The 13,828-nt window shown below is 47.3% G+C and overlaps 1 protein-coding gene across 2 annotated transcripts in view; it reads left to right on the top strand.

The window, feature by feature from the left end:
- The window catches only part of ASCC1 (activating signal cointegrator 1 complex subunit 1), a 36,798-nt gene that overhangs the window by 281 nt on the left and 22,689 nt on the right, over positions 1-13,828 (top strand). The window contains exons 2-6 of one of the 2 annotated variants that reach the window (XM_065638936.1): positions 1,872-1,993; positions 3,220-3,319; positions 4,126-4,223; positions 5,520-5,698; positions 12,593-12,729. In XM_065638936.1, the coding sequence (XP_065495008.1) occupies positions 1,885-1,993; positions 3,220-3,319; positions 4,126-4,223; positions 5,520-5,698; positions 12,593-12,729 (623 nt within the window). In that variant the 5' untranslated portion in view covers positions 1,872-1,884. Of the gene's footprint in view, positions 1-1,722; positions 1,994-3,219; positions 3,320-4,125; positions 4,224-5,519; positions 5,699-12,592; positions 12,730-13,828 lie in introns of both variants that reach the window. The other variant, XM_065638935.1, reaches the window with a different exon arrangement.

Raw genomic sequence — 13,828 nt, 5'->3', positions numbered from 1 at the left:
GTGGGGGGGGGGGGTAACCATGGCAACGGCCGCGGCCTGGCCGTTCCGCGGCTCCTCGGGGCTGGAGTGCGAGGGGAATTGGCACCAGCTCTGTGATTTAAAAAAGAAAAAGCACGCCTCAGTGGAAACAAAAAAAAAAAAAAAAAAAAAAAAGAGTCAGCAACGGCGTGAGTTTTTTGTGGTGTCTTCCTCTGTGCGTGGTTCACATCGGCACTTCCCTTGAGCTGCCTTTTTATTTAGATGTGAGCTCAGGCGGCTGTAAGCCATTTTGGAAGGTGGGGTTTTCACCTTCTGAACTTCACGTCGCTGCACAGAATAAACCCAATTTAGCATAAGTTCACCTTCAAAAGGCAAGCTTTTCATGTTTTCCCGTCAGGTTGTGGTAGCGGACAGGTGGCCCTTCTGACAAAGGTGAACTGTTTGGTGGAGCCTTTGCTTTCTAGCGAACAGAAATTCCTGTTTTAGAAACAAGGCGAGCTGCCATATCCAATGTTCATTTCAGTAAACACAGAAATTTAAGCACCAAAGATGTGAAGTCTGTGACAGGCGGCTGCTGCTTCTCACCCCATTGCTTTTGCACCGTCGGATGTTCTCCACCGTAAAAAAGTTTAACTCCGCGCCCCACGTTTCTAATATCCTTTGGAACAATGCAGGGTAGCATCAGATTTTTATGCGTACGCCCTCAAATTTACCGTGGCGTTCCGAGGTGGAGGGCGGAAGGTGTAACCACTGACACCAGCTGCTGCCAACCCCATTTTGTTTCCCTTCCCTGGGCACCCTCCGAGCAGATCCGGGGAACTGTTTGCTTTCAAAAAGCTCCTTTGAGAAGCCAGTGGAGGACAGCAGGTGTTTTGGTCTGTGTTGTGGGGGATTCCTTGCGAGAGGCTGGGGTCTCGTCAGTCTGCAGCTGTGGAAAATGACGAGATTAAACCGTTTGGAAGCCTGAATGGTGCTAAAAAGGCACATTGACTGAGGCCGCAGTGGGTTTTAGCTAAAAGCCGTGAGTTTCAGGGAGAGCAGCGGTCAGCCGCTGACCTTCTTGCAGGGGCAAAAAACCCGCTTCATTCCGTTTCTTAATGTTGCTTAAATTTCCAGGTTTTACTTGATTGTGCTTTACGAGCTGCCAAAGAGTATGCTTGTAAGTTCTTATAAAATTAGTCTTTGAATGAGTGAAGTAAAGTTCGAGAAGGTATCACCTTTCTGGAGTCTCTTGTATGGAATATTGTGTCCAGTTCTGGGCCCCTCAGTTCAGGAAGGACAGGGAACTGCTGGAGAGAGTCCAGCGCAGCCACGAAGATGCTGAAGGGAGTGGAGCATCTCCCGTGTGAGGAAAGGCTGAGGAGCTGGGGCTCTGAGCTGGAGAAGAGGAGACTGAGGAGTGACCTCATTGATGTTTATAAATATGGAAAGGGTGAGTGTCATGAGGATGGAGCCAGGCTCTTCTCGGTGACAACCAGTGATAGGACAAGGGGCAATGGGTATAAACTGGAACACAGGAGGTTCCACTTAAATTTGAGAAGAAACTTCTTCACGGTGAGGGTGGCAGAGCCTGGAGCAGGCTGCCCAGGGAGGTTGTGGAGTCTCCTCCTCTGCAGACATTCCAACCTGCCTGGACACCTTCCTGTGTAACCTCGTCTGGGTGTTCCTGCTCCGGCGGGGCGGTTGGACTAGATGATCTTTTGAGGTCCTTTCCAATCCCTGACATTCTTTGATTCTATACAGGAGGAGTTATTGCTCATCTGGAGGCATAGACCTCGCCCTTAACTGCTGAGCCCCTCAGGGCTCCCCCGACGCCTCTTACAAATTATCCACGAGGAAATCTCAGAATACCTCGGCATCAGTTTGCAAAGCTGTCTTTGCTTTTGCATCAGGAGGAGGAGCAGGATGGACGTTTTGCGGCCCACCCTGATAAGGATCGAAGGGCGAGTGTACAGGAAGAATCTCATTCAAGAGCAGCCGTACCAGCACGAGGAGGAGCAGGATTTCTTTGCAGGTAAAGAGTGCTGCATGATGGGTGACCGTGGTGCTGTTGGCACGTACTACAGGTGAAAGCGTTGACACTGGGGACACGGAGATCTCTTAGTGTTGTTTCCGATGTCTTTATATGCACAAGGACTCGCCCTTGAGGTGTTCAAGAGGGAGAGAAACGCTTTGCATTGGTCCCCGGGGATCCTGCTGACCCAAGAGTGGATGGGATCCCAGTTGCCTGATGTGGGTTTGGGTGACTCTGCTGCTGACTGTCAGTTATGTTTGCTGACTGTGAAAGCTCTCCAGTAAAGAGGGGAAAAAACCAAGCTCCATAGATCTGTTTTCCCCAGGTTCCTGCATTGTCTCTCTTTTCAGTAGTGTGATTATTTGCAGATACGGCAGGAGTGGAAACTGGAGATTCTTTGTCCTTGCAGTGTTTCCCACTTGAAGAACTGGCCTCTTATAATGTGGCTTTTGGAAAGTGTTACCTATTTTGGGAGACAAATTCTTCCTGTTCCGATGTATTTTACTTTATCTTTCTGCCTGCATGTTTGTTGTAGTTCTGCATGAATTGTGGGCCCAGAAAAGCTCAGCTGTTACTTCTCAAACAGAAAGAGTTGTGGCCGTTGTGTCCTGTTTCTCCCTCCACCCTGCCTTTCAGCAGACTGAACAAAGCTTTAATAAGCTGTTTGCCACCCAGATTCACCCTGGTGGGTGTTGGAGGGGAGACAGAAACCGCAGCCTCTTTCTAGAAGTCGTCTTTGGTCCTAACAGGCACGACTGAACGGCCCACGGGTGAAAGGTGCATCCATTGCCCCGTGCCGAGGGTGTGAGAATTTCTCTGTGTTTCCAAAACTCTTGAACCAAACCTATCCTCACCTTTTATTTGTGTCCTTCTGTGACCCTACATTCCTGTTTGGGTCTCTGAATAGGCTGGTGGCTTCCACCCTGCCAGGAGAGGAGACCACTCCCACTGGGTAGCTGCACAACTTCCAGCTGAGAGGAAACCTGGGCTGTAACTACTGCTTTCTTCTGCCTTCCGCCCCTGGAGGATCTGAAAGCAATCATTATGTTTTCTTGAGCTGGTAGTAAGGTGAAATAAAAAGCATTAGCTGCAATGGAAGGGAGTCTGTTTCTTCCTTTATTTAACCTTGAGAGAAGGCAGCTGTGAGACTATTGTCCTACATAAAGCGCTGCCAAACTTTACAGGGGTTGTACAAGGTCTGTTGATTTTTTTTTTTTTCCTGCTAGGCCCTGGTGACTGCGCAGACGAACCCTGTGATACCTTTGTGGTGGAAGAGACTGAGAACGGCTTCCAGTGCAGAGTGGAGGTTCCCAGCCCATTATACAAGTGAGCCTGTGTGTTTCTGGTTTATTTGAGTTGCCACCAGCTGAGGAAGCGGTTGAGCGCAAAATGTGTTTTTTTTGAGGTCGGGGTGAGTGCTGGATCTCCAAAATGTTTTCCATGATGTGGATTTTAGCATTTCGGAAGGGAAAATTGGCGATGCCTTTCTAGTGCAGTTGTGCCCTGCTTGACTCCGAGCCTTCCCTGTGACAGAGACAGCAGGTGGTGCTTTCTTGCTGGCAGGAGAGTGTTTGAGCATCTCTTCCCTTGAACATAAAAGCATCAGGGAGGGTGGGAGAAGGGGAGGAAGAACTGGGGCCAGCTTGGCAGGGGGAGTTTGTGAAAGCTTTGAGAGAAAGCACACATGGCTGGAATTAACTATTGACTCCAATCCAATGTTTACTGAGAAGCCTGTAGCGTTCAAAGCTCTTATCTGGTTATTTTTGACAGTTTTATTGGTTGAATAGTTTTACTGAAACATAGAGAAGGAAAGGTGTTCTTTTATGTGTTTGAATGCTGGCAAATGGCTACCTTGAGCAAAGCAAAAAGCAGAAAAAGCTGCAGTAATGGGAAAAAGTGATAACCCAGCTGTAGTGGGATGTTCTGGGCAGAGCTGATTTGTTTTAGCTTAAACAAGTTGTGAGCCACAGCTCAACATCATCCTGTGGTCCTGGGCAGGTTACGTGCGGAGATATGGGATTTAGGGGGACGCAGCTGCCTGTGGCACCATTAATCTGCTGGCGGGACACACTTGATGAAGAGTGGCCCAGTGACATCGTGTGAGTGACACTCTCTTACTTTTATACCTCCAGGTACATCATTGGCAAGAAAGGGGAAACCAAGAAGAGACTAGAAACAGAGACTCGAACCTCCATCAGCATTCCCAAGCCTGGAGTGGAAGGAGAAATCGGTGAGTTTTAACACGCACAAAATGGCTGTTCGCTCATAGGCTCTTGCACAGACATGACTTGAGCAGGGAGGGGATCTAGGAGGTGTTTTTCCTTTAATTCCTGCTTCTGATACGGCACTGACTCACTTTATGCCCCTGTAAAAATCACTTCACTGTTCTTCTAAGTTTTTTTTTTTTTCTGTCTATAAATCCTCATAAGCAGTCTAAGGTTTTTTGGGGAAAAATATTTTAAGCCTATGAATAATCCCACTTCTAGGCCTTAAGAAGGCTTGAGAACTTTGGGCCTGAATGTATTGGATTTTTTTTGTTTTGTTTTTAAAATAATCCCATTTCCATTAATAAGAAGCTGTAATATACATGCAGAAGAAGTTACTGTGTTGTATGTTTATACACAAAACAAACTTCAGCATCTGCTTTAGTATGAGAAGTGTTTTGTTGACGCTGCTGCCTTTCTGGTGTTGTCACTTAATCCTGATAGTGTGAGCGGGCTTTCTTGGATAGTACGTTCCCTCTCATCGCTTCCAGTGACTTAAAAAGAAAGGAAGCATTGCTCGTAGGGGCTGACCTGTGCGGATTTCTGCCCGAATGGCTGTCCAAAGGGCCCCTTACGCACGCTCCAGGGATAACTGGCATGGTGTACAGTTACATTAGTGACAGAACTATGAGGAGTAAGTGACGGGGGGATCCAGCTGTCGTGCTGCATGGGAACGTGGCAGTACTTTTCAAGAAGTGGGTCTTGACTTCTTCCTGAGAACCGTGAAGGACTATTAGGAACGTTGAGAGATGTTGAAAACGTGTAATAATAGGAGGCTGAGAAAATTTTACTCCTTGCGGTTTTTTCCTTTCAAGCTCAAGTGTTCTCTGTTTGGTGCCTCGAAGTGCTTGCACAAACGATATAGGCCATCTTGATCTTCGATAGATTTTCTTTTCTTTTTCACTTTGATTGCTTTTATGAAAACTTGAAGTAATGCTCTAGAAAGCCAAAGAGCAGCTGAAGTGATAGACATAGTTATTGTTTTTTAGACACTCAGAGCCGACTTTCTAAAGAGCAGAGATGTACTTTTGATGGCATCATCTTGTTTTTACAGAGAAAAGCACAGCCGTGCCAGGCATTTTAAGTCAAGCAGGGAGTCTGGTGAGATTTCTCTGTGCATGGTTGGGGGTTTTAATTCCTCTCACTTCCTCAGCGAGCCCGGGGCTAACAATAGAAAGGTGCTGTTGTGCAGGTTTTTCTAACTCCCACCCGGCACCTCCTGGGTGAAATATTCCTACCTTTATTGCTTTGTTTCCTTGTAGTGATTACAGGGCAGCACCGCAGCGGTGTCACCTCTGCCCGCACGCGGATCGACGTTCTCCTGGACAGCTTCCGTAAGAAGCAGCCCTTCACACACTTCCTCTCCTTCGCTCTCAACCAGCCCGCCATCCAGGAGAGGTTCCTGCAGTTCAAGGAGGAAGTGTTGGAGAAATGCTCAAAGGTAAGCATCCACGTGAGAATTAAAATCAAGTGGAAGCCCTTCCGCAGAGTGCCACTTCATTTATTGAGATAGCTTTTTGGTGTTTACTTTGAAGGCCGTATTCTATTCTGTTTCCTAGAAATGTATTTTGAACAGGCCTTTTACTTAAGTTGGCGGATCTGCTGTGAATTTGTTGAGTGCTGTTATGAAATCTTCTGGAATGTGGAATGACTTACTTAGTAAAATGTTAGTAAAATATTTTGTTCTCCTTAGAGATTTTTCCTAGGTGGGAGTATATCTAAAATTCAAAAGAGGGTTGGGGTTTGGTGGGGTTTTTGTTGAGTTTTTTGTTTTGGTTTGGTTTTAATGGGAAAGCCACTAAATAATGTAGTGGACCTCTTGTACATTTTATTTGATTTCCACATAACTGTGAAACCAGGTAGGAATTCACAAGTTTGCTGCTGCTTCTGTTTCACTTTTCTTTTGGTTCCTGACACTGGAGGGAGATGAGATGGGTGTCATTACTGGAGCTGAGTGAGGAATGACTGGGTAGCACATGCCATGCTGCAAATCTAATTGCTTCCCTTCTTCCCCAGGAGACTTTGTGCTGACAGTCCCTCCTACTTGCCGTCAGATCTTGCACTGAGAGCAGCAGGAAATAGTTAGACATAGGGAAATGAGGAACAGAATGAAGTGAAAGCTACGTATTCCCTGGTTTATTTTAGCGTGCTTCTAGCTTGACAGAAGTGGTGTTTCAATGCGCAGGGCCACGCGCTGAGGAGAGGCAATGGTATTACAAAATTGCCGTGTCCTCCGAGCCCACTGGCAGGACATTTCTAGGTGGTAGAGAAGAGTTCCTCGTTGCAGTCGCTGCAGGTCAGATTGCATACACACAGCTGATATTCTTACCTTCCTGTCCATCGCTTCTGCTTGTGCCTTTCAAATGGGAAAATAGCATCTTGCAGAGAGCACAGCTTAAGAAGTTTCATTTCCTATGTGTTCATGCTGTGGGTGTGAATTATCTGATATCTGGGGAGACAGGAGTTCTGGCTCAAGTTTTCGTGGTTGCTTGCATGTCAGTTGTATCTAAGTCAGTTGTGCTGAGCTGGCTTTGCAGTCTTGTCGTTCCTGGCAGTTCTGATTCAAGTCCCTCTTCTCCACGCAGCTGCCTGTCTCAGTGACATCTTAGCAGCTTTCTGTCACTCAGGTTTCCACCTGACATTGAATACAACTGAAACTGGCCAATAAATCTGGTGATTAGCAACCAGTGCAATGCCATCAGCACCCTTTCCTCGGGCTAGGAGGATATCACTGGCTCAATTGTCTATCTGTCCCCGTTAGCCAGCGGCAGCTACCTTTATTAAAGCTTACCTTTTATTAAAGACAAGCCCTGAAGACAGGGGGATGGAAGCATTAGCCTGAGAAAGTGTTGGCTGGGACAGAGTGGTGGCGTCAGCGGTGGCCTGGCTCCCTCTGTCGGTTTCTAGTTCCAATCCCTGCATGGGGACGCACCAAAGGGACAGGGAGAGAAGCAGCTTTTCTGGAGGCTGGTAACTTCAGCACAGGGCTCTGGTAGCGCTTGTTCTGCAGCACACTGGCCTCACAGAAGACAAGCTCTTTTCTTTGCAGAGCACTGATTTTTCCTGCCTGCTGGTTTGGTTGCATTTCCACAGCCCCGCATTGTCCCAGCCTTGGCTGGTGAACTTACTTGCTCTCCAGACCCCTCCTGGTGTGTCTTGCTCACACCGTTTGTCTCTTGCTCACTCTGAAGTGTCAGTTTGCATCCCTAGGTAGGCAGGGTGGTCTGCCATCCACGTAGAAACCTGTTCATAAATTTACCTTGGTGCTTTGCCCGGTGCTGTCAGTCACGTTCAGAAGGAGCCACCTGGGAACATCTGCAAACCTTCACATGTTCCTTCTCCTAGAAAGCTGCAGAAACCCAAACGTGGTCAGAGGTGTGCTGAGACCACTGCCGACCAGGCTAGTCATCTTAATTTTTCCTGCTCTTGCGTGACCTCCCGTCTCTTCCACAGTTTTTGTTGTGTATCTGGACAGCACTTAGCCCTGTAAGGCTCTGCTTCACGGTCAGGGATCCTGCAGCGTGGGTGTGCACGTGGGGACATGTTTCAGCCCAACAGCTACTTCTGCCTTTCAGTAACCTCAGACTCGAGCTGTGCTCAGAATCCTCCTAAAACCAGTAACAGCAAAACCTCCGGGAGAGCGTGGCACTCAAGGCATGGTGCGCTTTTTGCTGCTGCCCAGTCATTGAGATGCTTTCGGGCATCTCCCAGATGGTGCCAGCTGAAGCTGCCATATATCAGGACACGTCCATAGGGGTGGAGGCAGAAGGTCTGGGGCTGTAGTTCCTGCTCTCCACGCTGCGTAGGTGCAAGGTGCCCTGGCCTGGAACCTGTGGGGTTGTGTTTGCTTGGTGCCCTGTGCCTCTCAGGAGGGACCGAAATGTTCCCAGTGCTACTTACATCAGCTCTAGAGTTTCTGGGTTTAGTTCGAAATGTAGAATTCAGTCAGTAGCAGGTATTTGGGGGTTGCATGTGTATAGCCTAGGAATATATGGTGCTTTATTCTTCTGCCCTTGCTTCTCCTGGTATTAGCAAAAGAGTTTCTAGATATATTGCTGCTTGTTAGTTCAAGGAGTATATTGCAGCCCTGTATGTCTCTCAATCACTTCACTAGCCAGTAATGCCACTCTAATACCACTTTATCTCACAGCAGGGTCTGCTAGAAAGCACATGGGTAATGAAAAACAGTAATTCAAAACTGTGCCTCACAGAGCAATGAGAGAGCTTACAGATTTGTCCAAAGCAATGGGATTTCTCAGGATACTTGGAGAAATCTGGATAGGTTTCAGTGACAGAAGCAGAGCTCTCTTCTTCCTGTTGCAATTTGCTGGTGCGAAACATTGCAGAATTAGGTAAACTCCGGCCTTTGAATGGGGCTCGATAATAATGGTAAGGAAGGGAAAGGACCAGGTGTGCATGCGTGAGGATTTCTTCTGGCCATTGAGCACTTGTGAGGGGCTCTATTTCTCTCTGAAGCGGTTACCATGACGACCATTCATTTATATTTTATAGCATAGGGTTTTGTTGGTGGGTATATGCTTTCTCTTATTTTCTTGGTGCATCTTTAAGACCTTTTATAAGATGAACCTTATGTTGAAATATGGAACACTTCAGGTGTCATTCACGCTATTGTGTGCTCAGGGCTGCCAGGCAATGAAGCAGGGCAGAGGGGAGACTCTTTTGAGGCTAATTTAATATAAATACAAGGAGGTGGCTCACCTGGCCAGGCTCATTACTGCTGTGGTGCAGTGGGAGGTCCAAATGACTGGATGACCTTGGAAGTCTCCTTGCACAGTCATGTAGGTGTCAGTGAGGAGAACTGAAATGTCTGTCTGGGTATGCAGGTGGAAAAGGGAAGAGTCTTTGCAGTATTATTGCCGTGAAAAATCACAGTTGGGTCTTTCAGAGCTGTGCAAACGCAGCATTTGCAGACTTTTAACAGGCTGCAGATGTAGCACGGAAAATAAATATGATTGCTATAATATATGGCAACCTGTAAATATCAAACATTGCTAATGAGATATTATATCTTGGAGTGGAAGGGACAGAAAATGGGAGGGGTTTTTCAGTCTGCAGCTCTTCAGCCAGTCCTGAGGAAATGCTGTTTTTCTGGCTCGCTCCTTTTTTTGTGGATTGGAGTGGGAGAGGGCATATAGCTGGCATGTAGTATCCTACTATTAAGAGAAAACACAAAATAAAAAAAAAAAAGAAAAAACACAAAACCATAAAGCTGTCTGCAAATATTGGAAGCCCTTAAGATAGTAGAGAGGATGCAGCCAAGGAGGAAGAGCTAAGGAGTTTGATCCTTTGCCTCGTCACGTAGAAGGCCTGAAGTGTCTTGTGATCTGCAGTTTCTCTACCACAGGGCCTTAGATTTGGAGGAACAATGTGCTTGGGCTTTGCAAAGAGAGGTGAAGACTCCGGATAAAGCCCTTTCTGTGTTCCTTCTAAAGGAGGAGAGCAAAGGTAGAAGACTAAGTAGCAGAAGGGAGGAAAAAAAAAGCATTTTTAAGGCTGAGTGGAAATGAGTTGGGTTTTTTTGACTATGACAGGGCAGTGTCAGGGGGAGGCATAAGCTAAAATGGACAGTCATCACGTATGGATGGTGCATAAAGGGGATGTTCTTCCTGCCTCTGTGTACATCCTTAGAGAACCCAAGTTTGAACAGTAAATTTTTAGAGAGACAACAGAACCTGTTTTATGTGTTTATATCTGCCAGCGAGTTCCTGCAAATACGCCGCTTTCAGATTCCCCTGTAGAAAATGGGCATTCCCTGCTGTGACACCTTGCCTTGCCAAATCTGGGGCTCTGCTTTCATTAGGGCTGGAAGCCACCGCTTGCCACAAGCCGCTGCCACTTATGCTATGAGGAGTGCCCACCTTCACCTGCACGGGCGAGGAAACTGGTGGAAGAGGAGGAAACTGGTGACAGAGGAGCTTGTCGCCGAGGGGCACTCAGAGAGCGTGACTTAGATCCTGGTGGATCCTTCTGCCCATCTCTGATGCTAAATCTCACTTTGATATTTGTCGTTTGCCTTGAGAGGGTTCCTTAGGTATTTGGAAGATGTTCGTAAAGCCCCAAAATCAGAATGTTGACAGCATCATGTCTCTTGGGGTCATTCTCTGTGGACGAGGATGTGTTTTTTCCTTATGAAGGCATATTTCTAAGCTCTGTGTTGCTGTTGTCTAGCCCCGCTGCTCAGGTTGCAGAGGACTGATACCAACAGACAGGACAGCTTCCCATGAGGCCACACAGCGGTTGCTGGTAGCATGCCTTCAATCTGGGATTAGAATAAGTGGATTCAAGCTTTTTTGTGTCTCAGCAAGCAGCATCCAGCCATGAAAGCCTGCTAAGATGCCCACAGAAACATTGCCTGTTCCAGGGAGAGCCACCTCTGACGTAGCATCTATTTGATGCGTGGGAGAAGTGGGATCTGCTGGCCTGTGAAAGAGTAGTGGTGTCAGCAGGGTTTTTAGGAGCTGGCTGAAATACTAGGGAGTAAACCAGGAAGATTATGTAGGTCTTGACCTGCTCACTGTGCACTCTTCTTCCCTGCTAATCTCCCCCAGCAGTGGTAGCGTGGCTTGTGGAGGTGACGTGCCATCGCTTTGTCAACTATCAGCCCACACTGAGGTGTTGGAAGGCTCTGGAGAAAACGCTGTTTTGGGGACAGATTGATGTTTAACAGAACGCATTGTGCTGGGGCAGAAAATGAGGGTAAGGGCTTTTGCTTTCTGACCTGCAAACTAGTTTCTCGTTACTGTACGTCATCTGTGCGCGCTGTGGGAGTGACATCGACTGGCTGTCCACAGCCAAGGATAGATCGAGCTTTCTCCCAGTTTCTGTTGCCCAAGTTATTGTTTTGTGATGGGCCAAATATCCTCTGGCTATGGATACCATTGGAGAAAAAAGGCTGACAGAGACAAATCATGCCCTGTCATGCACGTTAACAGCAGCATGAATTAAAGGAAGGCAAAACACTTTTACCGCAGAGAGGGGAAAGTGGGGAGAAGCGAGACTGAGCCGTCCCTCTTTCCTCTGCTCCTGATGTGCCTGACGTCCTTAGTCTGTGCTTGTTTTGGGCTGCTGCACTGTGCTGCTGAGGTTTGCAACCTGCTCTGCCATGACTAGCACGGTGCAATTTGGGGTTTCAGTCAGCAATAAAGTAATTAGCGGCGGCAGGAGGTACGTACACACAGGGGACCACCACGCTTTGCCAGCCTGTGGCAAGGCCTCAGCCTCCGCGTTGCAGGCTGGCTCATCTCTAGTCCAGCCCATAAGCACGGCTGTAAAGAAGAGTATGGATGTTGTCATTAGACATGAAAAATGCTGAGTGGGATGTGGGGCATTAAACTCTGACGGGCTGAGATACTGCAGTGTTTAAACTCCTGAAAGGTATTATTTCAAACTCTGAAGCACAACTAGAAACTTCAGAGCTGTCATTCTCAGTCGGGGAGCTGCTTTCAGGCAGAGAAAGGCTTCAGTGGCCTGGCAAGTGGTGTCGGCTTCTTCTGGAGTTAAAAATTGAGGTTATTTAATGCACCGATGGGAAATGGCCACTATGTGGAAATAATTGTTTTAATATGGGTGTGTTAACCACCCTCGAGGTATTTTTATAAATATCGTAGAACAAAAGAGTGTGTTTTTTAAAGCTGAATGTAACCACTGCTCCACCTGGGAACAGCTCTTCCCCGGCAACAACACGTAGCTCTTCTTATAAAGGGAATTTAAACTTAATTCATCTCAGCAAACTACAGGGCACATGGGAACAAGAAAAATGTAATTATCAGGGCTAGTATTAGCTGTGCTTGCGTTGTGAGGTGCAACCTGTGTTTAGACAGGATTTAGAGAGCGCTTAGAGCTTGTCACTACAGCTGATTCCGGCTTTATTGCACAAGACATGGACTTCACTGAAGTTTTAAATCTGTGCTGACTTGTGTTGTGTTGCTGATGGCAGCTGCAGCTGGGACAGCTGTGGAAGTCTCCTCTCACAATCCCGTATGAGTGAGTGCTGCTGTTCCCAGGTCCTGAGTTAAAGCCTGTCCTAACGAGCTGCTGCTCAGCAGCTCTGATGAAAAGCCAGGCAGGGAGTGTGTGTGCTTTGGGGCTGCGTTTTGCTTGCCAGGCTGAGCCTGCTTGCTCGCGAAGCCTGTGAAATTCTGTTTCTCATTTCGACTTTGAGTCACTACCAACCCGATCAGTGATGCAGAGAGAAAAGGTTTGGTGCCAGTGGCTTGGTATCTGTTCTCTGTAGCATTTATCCCTCTGATGGAGAGGGGTTTGTGTGTGTGGATGAGACAAGACATCTATATATGATTGATTGACTGATTTGTAGGATCATGGGGTTAGCAGCAGCCTGTTCCAGAACCCCGCAAAGCTTCACCTGACTCTTGGAACACTGGTACTTCTGAGCGAACAAGAGATCCAGAAAGCGTGTGACCTCCTACAGCGATGCAAAGAGGACTTCGTAGAGTAAGTGATAAAAAAGGGATGTCATCACCAAGGGCACGAGTAGGGGAAAAGCAGCAAGCTGTCTTTGACAAGGGACAGCAGAGAGAAAAGCACCTCAATAGTCTACCTCGACTGTAGAAATTTAGAAAAAGGCTGAAACATTTCAAATGGGAGCAGGAGAAATCACCAAGAGTCTAACAGCATCTCACAGCTCAGCTCAAACCCTCAGCATTCCCTGAAAACCTGCTCTACTCATTTCTTTTTCTCGCATGCCTCCCTGTTATTTTTGGGTGAGCGATTTGTGCTGTTCACTGCCTGCTGCAGAGGGAGGGACGAGCTCCATTACCTTCGCGCGTTCCCTGCTCTGGCATGCTGCTTCCCTCCCGCCTCGGAGCAGATGCTGAGGTGTCCGTGTCCTTGACGTGCATTTCTTGATGCGAGGAGCTGCGTGCAGGGAAGCCAGCATCAGCCACGTGAGCCATTGGTCTGAAATGTTCAGCGCTGCTCCAGGACGGAGGGTTTCTCCCTGCCTGTTAACACGCAGCTGCAGATGTTGGGACTATAACTGTAAATGTGGTCGAACGACACTGTAATTAGCTTATCTCCATTCGGCTTAGAAATTGGAGATGGCCTGAGGGATTGGTTTATTCATTTATTTCTGCAAAGCCTGTGCACATGGAGAACAGATCCTTGATATTTGTTTTTTGCCTCACTACATGGAGAATTAGCCACGCTGTGCCAGCTAATACCTGTGGGAATTAATGCATGGCCAAAATTCATAATACCTCTGTCTTTAAAATGCTGGCTCCAGTTGTTCGGCTGTTGAGCAGAACTGCAAGTGCATTTCCAGGGGAAGGCTCTGCCCACAATATTTGGAAAGGGCCAGCTTCCTCTTAAGTGGATTGAACTAAGGCAGAGAAAAGTTTTAACTCTCCGTTTCCTTTAGTGGAGGGGAAATCAACACTTGGCTGTAACCTTCAGGTTATTTCCCCCACCACACTTGATTAAATATGCTTTGAAAACTAATTTAGGCTCCCCTCCACCCACATAAACCTTCATTAGGGTTCATTTACTTTTCTAAATGCAGGCAATGCCACATGAAGTTAGATGTGCCCTTTTT

The sequence above is a fragment of the Caloenas nicobarica genome, chromosome 7 (genome assembly GCF_036013445.1).
Source record: "Caloenas nicobarica isolate bCalNic1 chromosome 7, bCalNic1.hap1, whole genome shotgun sequence".
Classification (NCBI taxonomy): Eukaryota; Metazoa; Chordata; class Aves; order Columbiformes; family Columbidae; genus Caloenas; species Caloenas nicobarica.
This window is presented reverse-complemented; position numbering and strand designations above follow the sequence as displayed.